This window comes from Plasmodium vinckei, assembly GCF_900681995.1.
Source record: "Plasmodium vinckei vinckei genome assembly, chromosome: PVVCY_09".
Lineage (NCBI taxonomy): Eukaryota > Apicomplexa > Aconoidasida > Haemosporida > Plasmodiidae > Plasmodium > Plasmodium vinckei.
This window is the reverse complement of record NC_051301.1, coordinates 1,071,261-1,092,890: the sequence shown is the minus strand read 5'-3', so window position 1 is coordinate 1,092,890 and position 21,630 is coordinate 1,071,261. Positions and strand designations below refer to the sequence as shown.

At 22.8% G+C, this 21,630-nt stretch overlaps 7 protein-coding genes across 7 annotated transcripts; 1 reads left to right on the top strand and 6 right to left on the bottom strand.

Annotated features, from left to right (window-relative positions):
- Positions 1 to 1,326: 1,326 nt before the first annotated feature.
- On the bottom strand, positions 1,327 to 3,003 carry PVVCY_0903210 (apical membrane antigen 1, putative; the record flags this gene model as incomplete). Its single annotated transcript, XM_008626659.2, has 1 exon — positions 1,327 to 3,003. The coding sequence occupies one exon, from the start codon at positions 3,001 to 3,003 to the stop codon at positions 1,327 to 1,329; it is 1,677 nt and encodes a 558-aa protein (XP_008624881.2).
- A 1,751-nt stretch (positions 3,004 to 4,754) lies between these two features.
- Positions 4,755 to 5,876, bottom strand: PVVCY_0903200 (LEM3/CDC50 family protein, putative; the record flags this gene model as incomplete). Its single annotated transcript, XM_008626658.1, has 1 exon — positions 4,755 to 5,876. One exon carries the CDS (start codon positions 5,874 to 5,876, stop codon positions 4,755 to 4,757), a length of 1,122 nt encoding a protein of 373 aa, XP_008624880.1.
- Positions 5,877 to 8,649: 2,773 nt separating this feature from the next.
- On the top strand, positions 8,650 to 12,518 carry PVVCY_0903190 (conserved Plasmodium protein, unknown function; the record flags this gene model as incomplete). Its single annotated transcript, XM_008626657.2, has 2 exons — positions 8,650 to 12,073; positions 12,199 to 12,518. The coding sequence occupies 2 exons, from the start codon at positions 8,650 to 8,652 to the stop codon at positions 12,516 to 12,518; spliced, it is 3,744 nt and encodes a 1,247-aa protein (XP_008624879.2).
- Positions 12,519 to 12,951: 433 nt separating this feature from the next.
- PVVCY_0903180 (conserved Plasmodium protein, unknown function) lies at positions 12,952 to 16,170 on the bottom strand (the record flags this gene model as incomplete). The annotated part of the gene is made up of 2 exons (XM_008626656.1): positions 12,952 to 13,101; positions 13,189 to 16,170. The coding sequence occupies 2 exons, from the start codon at positions 16,168 to 16,170 to the stop codon at positions 12,952 to 12,954; spliced, it is 3,132 nt and encodes a 1,043-aa protein (XP_008624878.1).
- A 1,357-nt stretch (positions 16,171 to 17,527) lies between these two features.
- Positions 17,528 to 17,617, bottom strand: PVVCY_0903170 (conserved Plasmodium protein, unknown function; the record flags this gene model as incomplete). The annotated part of the gene is made up of 1 exon (XM_037634352.1): positions 17,528 to 17,617. The coding sequence occupies one exon, from the start codon at positions 17,615 to 17,617 to the stop codon at positions 17,528 to 17,530; it is 90 nt and encodes a 29-aa protein (XP_037490457.1).
- A 1,117-nt stretch (positions 17,618 to 18,734) lies between these two features.
- Positions 18,735 to 19,334, bottom strand: PVVCY_0903160 (glycine cleavage system H protein, putative; the record flags this gene model as incomplete). Its single annotated transcript, XM_008626655.1, has 1 exon — positions 18,735 to 19,334. The coding sequence occupies one exon, from the start codon at positions 19,332 to 19,334 to the stop codon at positions 18,735 to 18,737; it is 600 nt and encodes a 199-aa protein (XP_008624877.1).
- A 759-nt stretch (positions 19,335 to 20,093) lies between these two features.
- PVVCY_0903150 (aquaglyceroporin, putative) lies at positions 20,094 to 20,870 on the bottom strand (the record flags this gene model as incomplete). The annotated part of the gene is made up of 1 exon (XM_008626654.1): positions 20,094 to 20,870. One exon carries the CDS (start codon positions 20,868 to 20,870, stop codon positions 20,094 to 20,096), a length of 777 nt encoding a protein of 258 aa, XP_008624876.1.
- Between the last annotated feature and the right edge of the window lie 760 nt (positions 20,871 to 21,630).

Genomic DNA, 21,630 nt, shown 5'->3' with positions numbered 1-21,630 from the left:
TAATTGTCAATTTAAATAGATTCTTGTACTTTTCATAAAAATATAGTCATTTTCCAATATATATATCATTATCTTACAATAGTTTATTATAAATATAAAATATATGTTAGCATTTATCTGTACTTATAAATAGCCATTTTTCATATTCGATATCATTAATTGTTAAACACATTAGCGTCTTTATAATGTGTGCAAAAGAACAACACTTTTATTTTTTGCAAACAAATCGCTAGCTATATAAAACCCATATTATAGAAATGCTTTCCCATTTAATGTATTATAATGTATTAGATATGTTCTAGCAAGCAATGCTATATTATTAATATTCTATATCTCCCTTTTAATATATTTTTGAATTTCAATTTAATGCCATCCCATAATGTATATTTTTATATAATAACCATCTTAAAAAGTTAATATATATGATTAATATTTACATATATAAAAAAAGTAACACTTTATTGCATAAAGTAATATAACATACCGATTAAGAGAAATGCTTGCCAACTTTAAAAAAATGGTGGAATAGCAAACATGGCATTTTAAATAATGCGGAAAGTTTAAAAAAATATTATTGAAAAAATACCCAAAACAACATAGGTAATTATATAAAAAAAATATTACTACTATAATTAAAAAAGTATTAAAGTTTGTTTTTTTTTTTTTTTTAAATAATAATTTCTTTCTATATGCATATAATGATAATGTAACATTACAAAAGCATTCCTAAAAAATATATATATACAAATTGAAATATCTTATATTATCTTATTAAAACAAATATCACATAAGAGATATAGAATATCAGTTCAACCAAAAAAAAAAAAAAAAAAAATATTTGTGTATATTGCTTATTAGTAAAGCAAAATATAACACACTATAATTAATTCAAATTAATTAAAATATATTATATAATAAGACATAAACAAAAAAAAACGATAATAAGATATACATTATTTTGGTGTTAAAATATTATGAATATACTTTAACCACACAGGTAAAAACAATATAATTTGATTTAAGTTGTTTTTGCATATATAGTAATAATGCATGTTAGTATAACAATGCTATTACATATCTAAATTAATATTTTTTAATTCTCATTTTAATTATTTTGGCATTATTACCAATATGTTTATGTTTAATTTATTTGAATTTTGGGGTCTTCAAAAATGTTAATTAATTTGTGTAAATAAAAAAAATATTCTGTCTGTTAATATAAATATTCAATATTACCTGACTAGTTAATATTTTATTTAATTATTAATAATTAATTATTTAAACGATTCATTATTTAATTACTTAATTATTTAATGGCTATATTTTTTAATAATATGGTTTTTCCATCAAAACTGGTGTTGTGTGTGATGCTCTTTTATCTTCACCCCAAAATGACACCTCTGGGTCTAACATTTCATCTTTTCTGGATTTGGTTTTACCATAGGCATCTGCTTGGCCCATTTTATCATAATCTTCACCCGGTTTGTTACTTTTAAAGAAATAAAAGATTAATAGAGCGGCCAATATAGCTCCAGTAGCAATCAAAATTATAATAATTATCATGTTCTGATTTATTGGGCTTTCATATTCACTTCTAAACTCCTCTTTTATTTGAACATCATTATTCTCAGATATAAATTGTCTTTTCTCTACACAGTTACATACATAAAAATTACAACTGTGCTCACTCATTTGAGTAGGGTCACATGGGCAATTTAAACTATTTTTGTCAGTTGAAATAAATATTCTAGGAAATTTAACGATATTATTTCCATTATTGTTTCGGTTCACGTTTAAGACTTTAATTTCTTCTTGGATTTTATTTTTATATATATTACAAGGAAAATCTTCTTGGGAATTTTCTTCTATACTTGATAAAGCAGTTATTGCAGTGAAATTATTATCATTAATTAAACATGATGGCTTTTTGTCGAAAATGTAACACTTTTTTTTTATTTTATCATAATGTGCCCAGTTATATCCCTTTCCTTTACTTTTAACTTGATCTGCTCTATAAGATCCTATTGGTAACAAAGCCTCACCTATAAGTTTACCATTTTTATCGACAATTCCTCGTCGAATTTTGGCAGTATCCTCTAGGTATTTTTCATATTGTTTAGGTTGATCAGAAGCACTTTCGTCAAAAACTTTTTGACTACATTCTAATAAGGTTTCACTATCAAGAACTTTAGGCTTCTTATAATCTATGCAATAGCCATCAACCCAAAGTCCAAATTTAGCATTTTTTACACCTTTAGTAGGGCAACTTGTTTCCCAATCCTCACGTAAATTTTTAGTTATATAGGATAAGCTTTTATATTTTTCAGCTTTTTCTGGTGTGAAGCAAAATGGTAGATTTTCATTATTTTTATCATCACTACAATATCTTGGACCAATATTTTCTTGTGCTGCCACATACAAAAGGTAACATGTTTCATTAGACTTATCATAAACTGCGGGATGCCTATATGCTGTACTGACATCTTTACCTGGAAGATAAAATGAGGCATGTTTTGCACACAATGACATATTATTTAACGATACTACTTCTGGAAGCTTCTCATACATTTTTTTGAGATTGGTAATTAATATAGGAGAAATGTTTACAGTTGTTTTAGGAAATGCCAATCCTCCGTCTCTTACTTTCTGATCGCCGGTAGCTACTGGCTCTAAAAATGATTTACTAGAATTTTGAATAGTTATACCTTTTCCCATAACTGGACATTTACCTGAAGGTATTCTATAATCTTGATTTTCCACACGTGCATCTTCACCTAAATCAACTCTTATACCTGAACCATGCACATTTTCTATATCATATTTTTCCATATACTGTTCCCATGGGTTAATTAGTTTATGACTTCTTTCAGAATTTTCCTGATTAATTAAATCGTAATTAATATTACCATTTTCTGAAAAAATATTATCTCCACCTTCGGAACAATTACCCAAGTTTATTAGATAAAGAGAGCACACAATTACGATATAATATATTCCTTTCATTTTTATAGCTTTTATTTTATTAATATTTTTAATTTACAAATTATAAAATAGAATAATGTTTTAAAAAATTTAATTTATAAAACAATTACCATACAATAGTTATATACACACACTTATATAATTATATAGCCTTCTTTATGAGGAAAATGTGTAAAATCATTTTTAATTATATTCCAATTAAAAAAACAATAAAAAATCAAAATGAAAATTATTATAAAATTAAATAAAATTATAATTTAAATTAATTTTTTGTTGTACACACATTATATTATAGTCGTAAAAATTATATATTTATAGATTTGTTCTCCGTTTTATTGCTAAATAACAATGTGTAGATGTACGTTTTTTTCCCTTTTTTTTTTCTCTTTTTTTCCTTTTTTTTTTCATGTGCACTAAAAAAAAAGCACAATTTTGTGTAAAAAAAAACAAAATATGTGTAAAAAATAAAAATTATATTATTTTATAACAATTGCATGCGCAATCAATATAAAAATAGCTATCTTATAAAAAAAAAAAATAAGTTCCACACACCATTGAAATTAAGCTATTTGGATCTCCAAGCACATATATATATTATATGGCTAGCTGTGAAATAAAAAAAAAATCAAATGTTCCAAATCCGATTTATGAATTTTATTTTCCATATTTTCTATTTATATATAAATAAAACTATTTTCAAAACCGGAAAAAAATAAATTTATACTAAGAATAAATTCCCAGCAATATAAATAAATCCATAATAATGCTCACATCAAAAAGGAAATTGCTTTTTTGTGTAAAGAAAATCAATACTTAAATATTATTTAAGGGCAAGCATGCAATAATATATATTACACCAATTTTCAGTCTTATTTAATTATATTACGGTTTTAGCTCTTTTACACATATTAAATATAATAGTATTAATTATTAAAAATTTTCCCCTATTTTAAATGTGTTGATGTTATTTTTTTTAGTGTGTGTTACAAAAAATTGCCTAAATATATTGGTGTTCCCTTAATTCTCTTTTTAATTTAGCAACACAAAAGAGAAAAAATAGTAGTAATAAAATGAAAAAATGAAACAAACAATTATAATTTAAATAATTTACCATCTCATTTATTTTAATTTTGTTTTTAAAAAAATAAAAAAAATAATGTGAATATTTTACAAAACATAATGGCAAATTAAGTTAATTTTTCCCGTCTACATTGCAATCGCAAATTTTATAAATGATTAAACATTTTATGAGTATTATAAATTAAATAATTTTCAAACACTTTAAACTCATTATGCAAATTGTACAATCAAAAAAAAAAATATATATAGTATAATATTGCTAAAAAAGCATAGGAAACGTCATTAGTTATACAAATACGCTATTTAGCGGAATTAAATTGTCTTTAATTTTTTAAAAAAAATAAGAAAATGTTATTCACAATAAAAGAAAATATATTAATATGATGTTTTGGTTCCATAGGGGTATATAATTATGCAAATATCATGTTTATGGAAAATATGTACCATACAACCATATATATATACATGTGTGTGTATGCATTTTTTCATATTTCCCTTAAAAAATCATAAAATATATAGCTAGCTATATAATAATTGAAAATTATATGTTTCGGTGATTGTATTTGTTTATAGAATTACTCTTAGAGGTATATATGGTTAAAGCGTAAAGGCGTGAAAAATATATTCCATTATGCAATATATGTTGAGACCTACGTAAATGGAATAGTATATAAATTATTTGCTATGCCAATTTAGTCTTCAATTCGTCGCATAAATTTATGTTTTTTCATTCTTATGTAATAAAGTATAGACAAAATTAAAGACAAAATAGATATTATAATAAAAATTATTCCGATTAAATTATTATTAATGTAAAAATTAGACTCTGTAATAATAATTGCTTTAGCTTCAGCAGTTCTAAAATTGTTTTCAATATAAATATAAAATGGAAATGAAATAGGACCATCTAATTTTCCATATAATCTTTTAATATGCTTAAATGGTGATGGTATCATCCAATTAATAAAATGACTATTTTCCATAGCATGTCCTGCTATATTATATTTTAATGCTTGAGGTAAAATAAGTAATTTATCATTTGGTACAATATTTTCATGTAATGCCTCGGATTGAGCTTTTGTATCCATCCAAAAATATACTTGGTCTTTATATAATTTAATGGTTTCAGAATGAGTGTTTTTAAAAAATTTTCTAAAATATTTTATAGTAATATCTTCTACCCTCTCTTTTAATGGTAATGGGTTTGGAAATGGTGCATTATCAGGCTCTTTATCATAAAATATATAATTATCAGTGAAAACATGCCACGGTAATATTCCACATGGGTGCAATATTTTATTTATTTGATCTTTAAAGTAAGTAATTAAAGGATAACACTGATTTAGATAATCTTGAGATAGAAATATTTTTCCTCCTAATTGTTTTGTATTAAAACTTTTCATAAAACTATAATGGTTTTGTTGAACTCCATATATTTCATAATGTACATTTATTTCTCCCTTTAATTCTGTTAAATTTTCATGTCCTTTACAATGTTCTGGTGTTACTTTAATAATCGAATATTTTGTGTATGGTTGAGTTTTATATTCATATGGAATTTTGCATTCTATATATTGTGAGCTTAAATATAATATTCCAATACCAACTGATAAATTTAAAATAAATAAAAATATAAAAAATACTATTAAAGTTGAATATTTATATACAAATACAGGACCAAATACTTTTTCCATTCGATACCATTGTACAAATTTATTTATTTTTTTTAAAAAATTTGATGATTTCTTATAAAATATTTTATTATTATTTAGTTTTCTATCCATTATTTTTGTGTTCATTCTATTGCTTTTCATTTTTTCTCTATTTTTTTTTCAACAACTATTATCATTTACCACAACATTCATAAGCACTTGTGCAATTATACAAATATTTACACAGGGGTAAATACATATATATATATATAAAATTAATATATTGCTATTTGTTCGATTGATATGACAATATGTTTTTATCAAAATTGGATCCTATATCAGTAGGATTAGTTTAAAAACAAATTTTAGTTGATCAAAAAAAAGGGAATTCCAACATTTTGATTAATGAGTATGCATTTTTCTGTTCTCTATGTATCTTGTCTTTTTATTTGAATATCTTATTCATAGTTTTATGTTTATCATATTTGATTTATGTTACTTAAAAAATGATTACTAACATAACTATATATTATATGCATGGCTATACATTTAGTTGTCTTTTTTAATTTTTGTTTATCACCCCACTCTCTTAGAATAATATATTTTTTTTAACTTGTTTATTTACACTTTAATAATGTAATATTATATTTTTTTTTACAAAAATATACTTATAATTAGAAATTTTAAATACACACAAATGAAAAAACACGTGAATAAAATATAAAAAAAAATTGTTAAAGTTGTTTGCAGCAATGTTCAACTTGTTCGATCTAACAAAAAATAGCATATTTCACATATGCATTTCATTTTGTATAATTGCTATAGTTTTTATTTTTTAATTTTTTCACATTTTTTAACAATTTCTTATAATATAAAACCCAAAGGAAAATTTACATGTATGTAAAAAAAATATGACCCATACACATTATTTATTCGCCAACTTTAATAATTTATTTTTATTATATATTTTGGTATCCTTATATTATTTTGAAAATATTATACATTCTTTAAAGTATTCATTAAAATTGTAATTTTTTTTTCTATAAAATTAATTTACGATTGTTTTATTAATCCATATATGTATGTATATGGACAAAATAGCTATACATAAAACATATTTTATTTTATATATTTTTTTTATCATACAACACTTTATTCTTTAGTGAAATAAAAAGGCATAATATGCAGTTATATAAACTCGAAGAAAATATTTTATAAAAAATAATTTATATTTTTCCATAATTTTATGAGACTAAGAAAATGGAATATATCTCAAAATTGAAATAAACTTTAGTTTTAACCATTCTTCTCACAATAAGACAAAATATAACCCGTCATATTCATTTATACATGTAACTATATTGAAAAATAAAAATCAATCGCAACAAATCTAAAAGTATATATATAAATGCTAATGCTGAATACCCTATTTTAATACCACAAAACCATAAAAAATGTTCAATGGTTTTAAATTATTAGCATTTACATTTGTACATAAGCAAGACAATATCTTGGTTGAATAACACACACCCAATACAATAACTTGTATAATTTCATAGGGTTGTTTAATCATATTTCTTTTTCATTTTTTATAACATAAAGGAATATGTGAATAATAAGGGAAACATTATTTCTTATACTGTATAGATAATATTTCAAAAATATTCTCATATTAATGTCTTTTAACTTTTAAGTAATTATTTATGTATAACTATGTGATCATACCTTTTTTTCGATAAGTTAAATCTATTTGATATAAGAGCCTAGCTAGTAAATTAAAATATGCATATTTTGGTTCTTTGGATATACATACTTTTTAGCTTAATGATATGGCTAGATAATCTTATTGGTTCGATTTTTATTATATTCATAATAATAATAATGATTATATGTATAACCAATTTAGTCATGCTTCACTGAAAATTTTGTTAATATTTTATTTAATAATTTTATTGGTTATAAATAACTTGCTTAAAATAGGTGCACTCACTAAGCATGTGTGTAACCTTACTTTTGTAAAATATGTAAAAATATTTATTTCCAATTTTATTCATTTATTTCCTAGCCGGATATTGTATAATTGGATAATAAAAGGATCAACTAATAACTTTTACACAATTGACATTATTATTAATAATTTAAGGTTTATTTCCATGAAATAAAGTATTATATATGGTTAGCTATTTTTATGTAGGGTTGCATATATATATATTTAAGGAGATACACAAAAATAAAAAAAAAACAATTTGACAACCATAAACAAATTTTTGTTTACAATTATGAATTTTCATTTATTATAATTATTATTTATTCATATATTTGATTTAATGATTTTTTTTTATTTTTTTATTTTTCTCCCCACCTTAAATGGGATACTTATATTTTACCAGGTTTATTTATCTTTTTTTCTTTTTTTATTGAATAAACCTTAAAGCATACATTTGTATATATTTATCTCACAGACTTATCCTTTTATTTATAATATCTCTATTGATATATTTACATATTTCATCAAATTTTCAAGTATACATGGGTATTCACACACATATAAACATCACACCAACTAATACCTCTAGTGAGTATTTATATAATGCATATGTATATATTTTTATTTTGTTTTATTTAACAAATATGCAACTAATAAAATATGATAATATGTTCAAAACATTCTTGAAGATATAAACAAATCTTCAATAACCAATTTTTTGTCCTAACAAATTCGTCGCCATATATTTAGCACAAACATATGCAATACATAATTGTATATTTTGTATCTTCATTTGTTTGCTTTTTTTTTTGGTGTACCCACTTTTATTTGTGATATTTTTTTATAACTTAACTCTTGTTCTTGTACAAAAGAACAAAGGAAAAGCGAAAAAGTTAGAGAAGAAAAAAGTTAGCATTATTCAGACCATATTACTACTGATACACCAGAATGGAAAATTTTTTTACAAAAAGAGTTAAAGATGTATTTTCATTGATTAAATTAGGAGATAATAAAGAACAAATTTTAAGCACAACCGAAAATACTGTTAGTGATAAAAATAAGGATACAAATTTAACTGAAATTTCAGCATGTGGAAAAAATGAAGAAACTAATAATAACAATACAATTATTAGCTCTAAAAATGAATTTGAAAATCCAAAGAAAAAAGATCATGTTTTAGAAGAAAATAAAGAAGATCAAAATTTACATAAAAAAAGAAAATTAACAAAATTGCATCATAAAGAAAATACAAATCGTATTGATAATTATATCGATATAAAAAGGGCTAATGATGATGTTACAAGTTCAACTATTTTAAAAAGTTCATTAAAAAATGAATCAACATCTTTAGACAACGATGCAATAACTCAGACACCTGCAATTGTCTCACCTACTATGGGCACACCAAGTATATGTAAATTTTTAGTAATTAAAAAAAATAATACTGAAAATGTTGATAACAAAAAAGAGATTACAAAAAATGACAAAGTTAATAATTCAGAAGAAACTGTTGATATAAAAATAGTAGACATAACACCTGGTACATCTGGAATAGGAAATGAAAAAAAAAAAAAAAATAAAATAAATTCTATTGATAAAAGTTTAGACGAAAAAGAAAATACATCAAGAAAACGAAAATCTAACAATGCAATAAATAATGAAAAAGACAATAATAATATAATAAAAAATAACATAAATAATAAAAAAGTAAATAGAATTGATGAAATGTTTAAAAATCTAATTATGGAACAAAATGAAAAAAAAGAAAAATTAGCTCAAGCACAAAATAATCTTCAAACAGTCACACCAAATGATGATAAAATTGTTAATACCATTGAAGAAAAACAAAAAAATAATGACAATATAAATAGTACTACTTTAGATGACGGAAACAATGCCCCTCATACTAAAATTGAAACAGTTGAAAATGGTGAAAATGGTGAAACAGTTGAAACAGTTGAAAATGGTGAAAATGGTGAAACAGTTGAAACAGTTGAAAATGGTGAAACAGTTGAAACAGTTGAAAATGTTGAAAATGGTGAAAATGCTGAAAAGCGAGTAAATGAACAAATTGATGAACATAAAATTGTAAGCATTTTAGAAAACAGCCAAATGGACGTTGATAATTGTATAAAGAGTTTGTCACCTATTAAGGAAGACAGTGCTACAATATCATTTTCAACGGTCCAAAATGAAAAAGATGTCAAAAATAAAAGGGAAGTTATAAATATGTATGATGATATAAAAGAAGGGGAAAATAATATTGATATTTTAAAACTTCCCAACGAAATAAATAAAGAATGTTTTGAAAATAATGTTGAAGAAAGTGCCATAAAAGAAGTTGAAAATATGATAAACACTGAAAGTTTAAAATTCCCTGATTTTGCAATAGATCAAAGTAAGAAACTAATTGATGAAACAAACAAATTTTTTAATATGTACAACTTGATGCTTAAAATTGAACGTCTACCAATAAATCTATCTACTGATATGAAAATATTAATTGAGAAAAAAAAATGTATATCCACTTTAATTAAAGAATATAAAGATGAATTAAAGCAGAGGCAAAATTATGAAAGCCAACAAAATCTTGATGAAATTGAAACAAATAAAGAGAAAAATGAAAATCCCAATTCAAGTGACATAATAAATGAACAAAAATTATCTTCAGAACTATGCAGTGAAAATAATAATATAGATGAAAACAATTTAGACGCAAAACAAGGTGAGGCTATCAATGACAATAATGAGACACATAATATAGAAGATGGAGAAAATAATATTTCAACTGTCAATAAAGCTAAAGGAAATAACAATAATAAGGATTCGAAGAAAAAGAATGTGCCAAAAAAAACATCAAGCAAAGCAGAACAAATATATGGTTATGATGACTTGTCATATTTAAATGATACAGATAAGGAACATGTTGAAAAGGAACATCAAAATTTTTTAAATATGTTAAATCAAATTAACAAAAACAAATCAAATGATAAAAATGAAATGAACAAACCAGAATTAGAAAACACTTCTAACCATATTAACGGAGATAATAATATAACTTTCGAAAATAAAGAAGAATATTTAAAAAATTTGATCAAAGAACTAGCCAGTAACAATGATGAAAAAGAAAATTATATGAAATGCAAAGAAATAGATAATGAAGAATTACGATTTGAAAAATTAAAAGAATTAATTATAGATATGAAAATAAAAGAAAAAAAAATAGATGTAATTTTATCGAGTAATGAAAATGTTTTTAAATATTTTAATCTATATAGACAACGTTTTTTTTTACATGAAAAAATGTTAATGAATTGGAGTTATGTTGAAAATTCGATAAATAAAAAAAATGATGTTAGAAATAGAAATTTACCATTTCAATTATTAGAATTAGATAATACCTTATTAGAAAATGTACAAAATTGTTATGATGATATTTTGTTAGATAATTTCTCAGGTATTATGTTAACATTAAATACTAAATCATTTGAAACAAATGCTGATGATAATTCTATTTATTTATCTAAAATTATTTGTGGATGTTTAATCGAATATATAGATCAATCTGAGTTAAATATAAAATGTATATGGGCCCATCCCTTACTTAATGCTAAATCTACATATTCTATTTTATCTGCATTTTTACCTCGGGTCATTTTAGAGGCATTCCTTAATAAACCTACATCTGTCACTACTTTGGATAAGACTACTAGCATATTGGGTTCTGAAAATAATCAAATTAAGAAAACAGAAATTATAAATGATAAAAATAATATTGAAGATAATATGATAGAAGAAAGAAAAGAAAAACGAAAAAATAGTTTTTACAACAGATTGAACAAACTCAAAGATTCCAAAAATAATGCCAACACCGCAATTGATTCTATAAATAATGAGCAAACTCGACATTTAAAAAAGTTTGCTTTATATGAATATCCGGCAATGTATTATTTAAACTTTAACAAAAACTGTGCATTAATGATAAATAACTTTTCAGATAACAATAAAACTCTTAATGATCAAGCTGAAAAAACATGCACACAAAACCAACAAACTAACAATTATTCTTATCCAACATATAATGAAAATAATGAAATAATTGATACAAAAAATTCAGATAAATTTTTATACATAATATTTAGTGATATAGATATATTCCCTAGACAATGTTATTTATTATTTTGTTCATACAAATATATGTGCCTAAATATGCATTATGAGACTGATACATGCTATATGCACTCTGATTTAAATTTAAAAAATATACAAAAAGAAAATATAGGCAAAGATACTTATCTTTCAAATATTTGCCCTTGTGTCGAAGCCCAAGAAGATTCATCAAATGCAGAAGACACATGCGAGCGCATCATAGGTAAGTAAATCCACACAATACATGTACATATATAAGCATACATAATAATTCTTGAACACACACTAATTTTTTCTTATTTTATTCCTTTACTTACTTTTTCATTTTGTTTACCCCCGTTTCTGCAGGATGTACCGAACTGTACATGTATTTTATGCTACCAAAAAAAGAAGAGAGAGAGAAACTTGGTTTACTAAAAAGAAATGGATGGAGAGATTTAATTCCAAATACATTTGAAGAAGATATTAATGAAAATATTTCCAACCTTTTAAAAATAAGAACAAATATAATGAATTTACCTAACCATATTAATATACAAAATAAAATGTATGAAAAAGGTTATACATCAACATATATAAACAAATATGAATGGTGTGGGCTCAAAATAAAAGATATACGAAATGCAATGAATGAAAACTTTAATTATGAATCTCCAAAAAAAAAATAACTCACCAATATAAATATATGTAATAGAATATGCCCTTCTTACATGATTTACTATATACATATCATTTAGTCACATACCCAATGAAAACATAAACATATTATTCTATATTTTATGTAGCCATATTCAATGTTGATATGGTAAAGAAATGCATATCTTTCTTTATACTTTGCTTCCTTTATTTTTTCACATTTTTATTTTGTTTATTTACCTCTTTAATAACTCTAAAATAGTGTAAACTTTTTATATTAACAAAAGTTAATGTCATGATTTATGCAATTTGATAATTGCCATAAAAGGATAAGAAACAAATTCATACTAATTGACAAACATTTCATAAATACACAAAAAAACAATAAAAAATTATAAAAAAAAATTGTGCTTATGGCGTTCAGAACGACATAGACATGTATATATGATGCAGATTTCGATTTGGTCAGTGAGTATAAGTCTTCATTCTGTTATACTCTTCAACATCATTAACAGCCATTTGTTTTATTTTTTTGTATTTTTCTTGATTTCTTCTAATTCGTTCTTGCTCTTCTCTAGCCTTCAATCCAATGATATAGCTGTTTTCCTTTCTCAGCTGAACAAAAATAAAAATAAAAAAAAATGATAAAAAAAGTAAAAAATGCAAAAAATGTAAAACTTTATTAACACATTTGCAACGTACCTCATTGTAGTCAAGTTTTCGTTGTTGTCTCATTTTTTTCCTCATCGATTTCATTTCTGCAAGCTTAGTTTGATAATTTTGCATAAATAGGAAATCCTTTGGATTTTTGTTGTTAGCATATTTGGGTGTAAATTGGGGTATACCATTTTTATGAGTATTTTTATATATAATTGGTTTAATATCAAATGTTTTTGAATATTCAATTATTTTATATATATATAATAAATAGGTAAAATATTTCTCAAAATTGTTATTAAAATTATTTAATATATTATTTGGTATAATTTCTTCAGGTATAGACATTTTATTAAATTGCACACTTTTTAATTCTTCTAAAATATTTAAATAATTAATTTGGGTGGTAGTAAATATATAATTTAAATAATTAATATATAAATAAAATAAATTAGGAATAACAATATGTTCCATTAATATATATATATTAATATCATTCTCTATATTTTTTTTTAAAAAATAAATTAAACTATTAAATGTATTAAATGATAAGGTATAATATAAATCAATATGTTCACCATCTTTTTTGCCATATTCTCTCTTTGATTTGTTTGACACAATATTAAACAAAAGAGTATTTAAAATTCGAAAACACAAATATAAATATGTATGACTGTGTTTTTTACTATTTTCTATAATTATATTATAAATGTTTAATAAAATTATTGCATTTTTCAGTTTTTTTTTTTTATCATATATACCAAGATTATTTATTATAGCTCCACTTTTTTTTTTTTTTACTATCTCATTCTCTTGTTCATTCGTTTCGTTGTCATATTCGATTTGTTCCTCTTCTTCTACAAAAGAAAATGGTTCATAGGAAAATATTTTCCCCAATTTTTTTATGCATTCTTCAATTTGAATGTTACTAGCATAAGTAACATCATTAAGTATGTAGTCATAATTATTTGATCCCTTATCATGATTTATATTATTATTTTTATCATATAAATAATTATAAAATATAAATTCAACTAATTCTATTACATAGGAAATAATAGGAATAGTTTCACTGCTTGCCTCTAATGTATTATCCTTATTTATGTAAGACAATTTTTTCAAAAGCTCATCATCCTCTATATAATTTATATTAGTTTGAGAAATCGTATTTTCTGTTTCCTTCTTTTGAGGATCGTCATTTTTATTTTCATCATTTTCTATATCCAACTTATGAAACCCTTCCTTTTCATCTTGCAAATCATAATTTTGTTGGTTTCCCCTTTGAAGTGAACTATCTGATGTTTCAGTTTGAGCTATAGGGTAAATTATAAGAGCAAGTAAAATTACAGAAAAATGAATATCATATATTTCGGTACATTTTTCATACTGATCAAATATTGAATTAAATAATTCAACACTTTTTAATATTCTTGAGTAAACATAAACATCATATTCTTTCTCCTTATTGTCTTTGTTTAATTCTACATATTCTTGTAACACATATAATTTTTTTTTATAAAATTTACTTGTTTTTATTTTTCTCTGAATTTTACAAAATAAAATTAATAATAAAAAAGACATATATAAATATAATTCTGTTTTCATTGAACGAGAAAAATCTAAAATTACTTCTTTATAATTTTCTATAAAATTATGTAACTTTAAATTAAAATTTAAACATTTCCATATATTTAATATACAATAATCCATTAAAGAGAAAAAAAAACAAACATGATATATGTTCATTTTCTTTTTTTCTATATTTTTCCAATTATAATTATTACTATTTTTACATATGTTAATAAAATATATCCTATATAATAATTTTTTTTGTATATTAAAATCATGTGGCTCAAGTAATAATATAATATCCTTTAATTCACATTTTTTCTTTTCTATAGAAATAAATAATGGTAACTTTTTTTCTTCTTCTTCAGTATTATTTATAAAATAATTATACAATTCATTATTTTCATTTATCATAAATTTTTCTAAAATACTATTTACTTTATTTTTTTCATCACTTATTATAATTTTTTCATTATTTAATTTATTTGAACTATCATATTCCATAAATATTTCTCCAATTATTTCATTATCACTTTCGTCTGAACTCCACCACAAATTTGAACTATTATCATGTCGTAGCTTTTCAAAGTATTTGCATTTTGCTCTCTCTTTGGAACTGATCCTTTTCCCCCCTTCCGACTCGTCACTACCATCGCTATAATCACTGTCATCCATGTTATCCATGTCATCACTACCATAACTACCATCACTGTTGTCCATGTCATCAATTTCATCACTACCATCGCTGATGTCACTACCATCTACATCGCTTGCACTATTTGCTTGTTTTATAGTATCACGATTTTTATTTCTCATATTCCCATTTTCCCACGCATCAAAATTGTTACTTTTACTATCACCAGCACCTAATTTTATTTTATTAACATTTTCGATATTTTTTTTAAATTTCCCTTCATTATTATTTATTTTATTTTTTTTTTTTTTGGCAATTCCATCACCTGTTAATGGGTCGTCTTTATTATTTAATGATAACACATTTCTTTTTATATAATCAAAATGTTCATCAAATTCTTTTAGTTTTTCTTTTATTTCATATTTTTTAATTTGCATTAATTTACGTGATTCAATTTTTTCCTGAATTATATTACTCATAGAATTATTAAATTTTCGTTTCCCTTTTGAATTGGGTTTTGAATTAAAACTGTCCATATAAGAATCATCATCAGTGTCACCAACATCATTTATACTTATATGTTTATCCTTAATATATGGATCATCGTTTAAATTAAACATATTTTTTTTTTCATGTTTTTTTTTTTTCCTTTTATCAATAAATTTGTTTGTTTTTTTTTCATTTTTATAATAACTTAAAATATCTCTATATCTCTCACTTTGGTCTTTTCGCTCATAAACTCTCCCTTTATTATTCTTAACTTTTATAACATTCCTCTTTCGATTAGTTTGTGTTTTGTTTCCATCAAATATATTATGACCCATCTTGATATATTCTTTTTTTCCTTTTCCCTTCTTATTTACTATAAAATGATATAATTTCTTATGCTATTTTAGTTGTATAAATTAATTATACAAAATTTTATTGCCATTTTATTTTCAAAAAAAAAGAACAAAATTAATTACTATTAAAAATTATGACCTTTTTTATGAATATATAATACAGTTTTTAATTAAAATGATAAAATTAAACCTTTTTTATCTTCCTGTTTTAATTAAAAAGAAAAAAAATATATTTCATAATTTTGTATCATATATATAAAAATTTGGCATATAACATACAAATTTTCTACAAAAATATACGCAGTAAATATCTTTATATCAATATCATTATTTTTTTATTATTTTTTACACGATAATTAATTATATATATGCAATATAAAAAGAATATATATATAAATTATTAATATATATTATGTTGTTTTATTGTGATTTTCATAATTTCATTTATAATATCCAAAAAACAAATGTTACGTATTTTACATAGCCTATATTTTATTTATTATTATTTTTAAGTATCAAAAATAGCTAAGAGTAGTATTGTTCTGTTTTATTTACTACAATCATGTTTCTCTTCCGGTTTAAATATTTATAATTAAATAACTCATTTGTGAGTCAAAAAATAAAATAACATTTATTTTGTAGAGATATAATTAGCAAAATAATACTAACAATGATTATAGAAATATCAATAATTTTTTTTTATTCTCAAAGGTTTTATAGTTTTCTTAACAAATATATATGGGTTTTAAAATTGTATGCATTACAAAAAAAATATTTAGGCATAATGTAAACTCAAAAATATATATATTATTGGTGTAGCTTTTTAATAAAGTAAATATATATAATAAAAAAACGTAAAATAGACTATATATGAGCAAATTTACATAATGCTCCAATGAGTTATTTTTATCAAGAAAAATTTTTAATTGTTTCATATATTGTGTGTATTCCATATATAAATTAATATCAGTGTCTGTATATACCCCCTTATATATATAAAGGACGAGAGTGAGTGGGTAAAATTTTCACATACATTCATACATTGTATTGATTCTTTTAATAATCTCACTTTACCATAGGTTGAAACATATTTGGTATTTATATTTATTATTTTATTTTTTGTTCACTGTCATTTGTTCATTTGGTTTTGTCTCAACATGCCTGGGGTTCGATTTGTTTGAAAAAGAAAAAAATATATACTCTTCAGCATTTTTTTGCTATGCATTATATAATATGAAGAACTTAATAATTACAAATATACTGATATATGTAGCAATAATATAGTTAATTTTGATATTATTATATTTTTTTGGTCTTCTCCAATTAAAAAATGACAGCCTTATTTCAATCTTATGATCCCATTGAGTATTAATAACATAATTAAAGCAAATAAGGTTAAAAATAACAACCCGCACACGCAGCAACACATTTTGTTCAAAAAAATATTATAACTGTGAATAATAATATTTGGACTATATTTTAACAATCCTTTTAATTTAAAGTATTTTGAAGTAGCCTCTTAGTACTTTTTTGTCTTTCTGCTAACTCAAAAATGTAATATATATATATATACTTACAAAAAAATTATTATATTTTGTTTTTTGTAAATTTGGTCTTTAGCATTTCATATAAACAAATTTTCAATATATTTTTTTGCTTTTTTAAGGCTTTAAAAATATTGTATATTAATTTATATAAATTTATTTTTTGTGGTGTTACATATTTTAAATTATTATAATTTTCGAAAGGCATGCATATTTATATAGTATACATTTTTTTAATAGTTTTTTTCAGTGTATAAATATTACAATATGTGCAACGCGTATTTTTTTTTTCTTGCCTTGCTAGCAATTATTGCATATTTGTTCTGAATTGTTCATACATATAACTATAAAAAAAAAAAAGTATTTTTTATAATATTTATTATTAATCTCATATATTCAACACAATGTGTATATATTACATTATGTTTATAATAACAAATGAATTGTGTATTTTGTAAAGTAAGAAATAATTTATAAACTTATTTAAAATTTCGAAATGTTTCGTTACTGAATAATATAACAAAAAAACAAAAAAAAATAAAATAACTATAAAAAATAAAATGGAATAAAATAAGTTTATAAATCGATGTAATAAAACATTAATGTCTGAACATTGCAGCTGCATATGAAATTATTTATAACAATTGATTGGTGCTCGATTTTTGCTAAAAACACCAAAAATATATAAACACATAATATGACATAAAAAAATTAATAAGCAATTTAAAGTATAATCTTAAAGGAATATAATTATAACCATTTGAAAATATTAATATATCTGTTTTTTTTTTATTAACACTATTAAAAAAAAATAGTTATTTTATATATTTTTTTTTACTAGCTATTAATACAAAATTATTTTAACAAATAAATAGCTGTCTATAGCTGTTTATATGTATTCCCTTCTTATAATTTATTACACATGTATACAAACATTTATTATGGCCTCAAATAATGAAATAATATAAAGAGACAAAATTTATCATACAACATATACCAATATTACTTATTTTCAACATTTTTAATGTCGTCTAAATTTTTCATTTTATTTTTTTCTTCCATACAATTAATTTCATTTTGTTGTCTCTCTTTTTCTTCTTTTACTTCTTCTTCGTCGCACATTTTTTTATATTCAGACATGCTCAATATTTCATTTTCATTTATATCATTTGTTAATAATTCCATAATCCATCCATCCGTTTCAGAGTTTTCATTCATCAAATTAATGTTATCTACTATTTTTTTATTTATATCGACAATTTTACCACTAACGGGAGTATATACATCCCCCACACTTTTAACACTTTCAATTGTTGCTATGCAATCTCCTTTTTTTACATAATCATTTACGCTATTTATTATATCTATATAAACTATTTCTCCTAGCTTTTCAGTTCCATAATTACTTATTCCTATTTTACATTTTATATTTTTATTTTTTAATTCTTTTAAGTTTTCTCCTTCATTTATATTTATGTATTCATGAGTTTTTGTATAATATGTTATGAACTGTTTATGACCGATTTTCGAATAGAACAAATTATTATTATATCGCTTACAGGATACTTGTTTTTTAAGAGTTCTTAAATTTTGTAATAGCATTGTTTTAAAAGGTTATGAAATCAGAAATGAAATAAAAAATGAAATAAAAAAACAGAATAAAAACGAAATAATTTAAATAAAATATATATACAAATATTAAAAAAAACTTTCAACACGAAAAATATTATTAAATGCATTTACTAAAAAATTTAATGCATATAATAGAAAAGGTATACAAGCATACATTTAAATGAGTATGAACATAAAATTTTATGTTTAGCTTTTTTCTTGTATTCCCTTTAAAAATTTCCAATATTATAATGCTGAATATACTTTTTTAAAAAAACATCGCGTATTATTATTACTACTATTTCTACAGTCATTTTATTTACTTTTTTAATTCCCACGCTTATATTAGTAAACTTTGTATTTTTTATTTATTCGGTTCGTGGTCATACCATAAATGTATACACATATATGGGTATAGTCATCTACATGTGTACTATACATAATGACATAAAGGCGCGGTGAAAAAAAAGTTGTTCATGCGAAGAATATACAAAATCAATGTCTTTGATTGAAACATTTTAAAAATGCCTCATTGTTAATAATATTATGGATTAAAAAATTATATATAATTATAAATTTTTAAAGATTGTGTTTATATATATATAAAAATAGAATATTAAAATGTGAAGCTAAAAAAATATAAATATTAACATGGGAAATAACATGGGAAATAACATGGTATGTAGTCGCATAAAGATTCTTTCTAATATGTAAAAAATCTATATCATAGATATTTTTAATAAAAAAAAATTATATTTCTAAAGCACCATTATCATGTTCTGTTATTAGAATTAGTGGTGAAATTACTTTATCATATAATTGGCAGAAAATTACACTACCAATAATTGGTGCTACTAATGGGACCCAAAAATAGCAGTTGTCTCGAGTAAAGGCTTCAAATCCATATGCTATAGCAGAAAGAAATCTTGCACCTAAATCTCTTGAAGGATTTAAAGCAAATCCAGTGTTACCACCAAAACTTATACCAATACATATTATAGCTAATCCAACAGCTGAACAAACTTTTAAAACATTAAATTTTCCACACACATTTTCATCTGTAACAGATAATATTACAAGAAGTAATATGCCTGTTAATATCAATTCATGCATAAAAGCACTTCCTAAATTAACATTTGCATTTTTTCCAGTTTCCCATACAAAACTAGGGATACTGCCATTTGAAACAAATCCATAGTATAATCCATATACAGAGGCAGTTGCTGCGAAGGCTCCAAGAAGTTGTCCTGCGAAATATAGTGGTATTTGTTTATAGTTAAATTTTTTGATAGTTGATAAACCAATGGTAACAGCTAGATTTAAATGGGCACCACTTAATTTTGCTGATACTAAAATTCCAAAAAATACTCCTAACCCCCATCCAATACATAATCTTAACCAATCGTTTTGAATTGGAACAGCAAAATTATTAGCTGTTGTACCTTCTCCAAGAAACATTAAAATATATGTTCCTATAAATTCCCCAAGGAAATTTTTAACATATTCATTACCAAATGTTACTTTCATTTTTTATTTAATATTTTACTTTTGAAAAAAAAAAAATATATAATAATTCTTTAAAAATGTATGAAAAATGTGCACTTAAATATAAGTATTGTCTGCGAAAAATATAATTATGCAAAATGTAACAAAAAAAATAAATTGATATAAAAATTGGGTATTTTTAAAATTTATGTTGGAAAAAAAAAAAAAAAAAATATAAACATATGCATCCTTATTTATATCGTTTTAAAAGTTGGGGGAAACATAAAATAGTTCCTTTCTTTTTTTTTATACTTTCAGCGGTGTACATATACTAATGTTTAGAAAATAATATTTAAAAGCAGTTTTAATTTATAATAATTGTGTGCTTCCTTATATTGTCTATACAATATTTAGGTCAATCGAATAATTATAAAAAAAATGCATACATTGCACCATACATTGATATTTATAGTTTTATCGTCTTTTCTTTTAGTATGCAAATTTTAATTAGAATAAAATTATCCCAAATTGGGCAACTAAAAAATGTAAGTAATAAATAAGCAATAATAAATATGCAAAAATAAATAATGTAAATATAAAATAATTCCCCTTTTGTATTCCTCTAAATTTTTAAGGAATGTAGTCAACTCAAATTGAATTTTCTACGAAAATGTGCATGTGTGGGATACATAAAAAATACTGTAAAAAAATATGATCATTTTTTTAATGCATACACATTTATTTGTGATAACTAATGGATACTTTATTTTAATATTCCGTATAAAAAAATATGCACAATTCG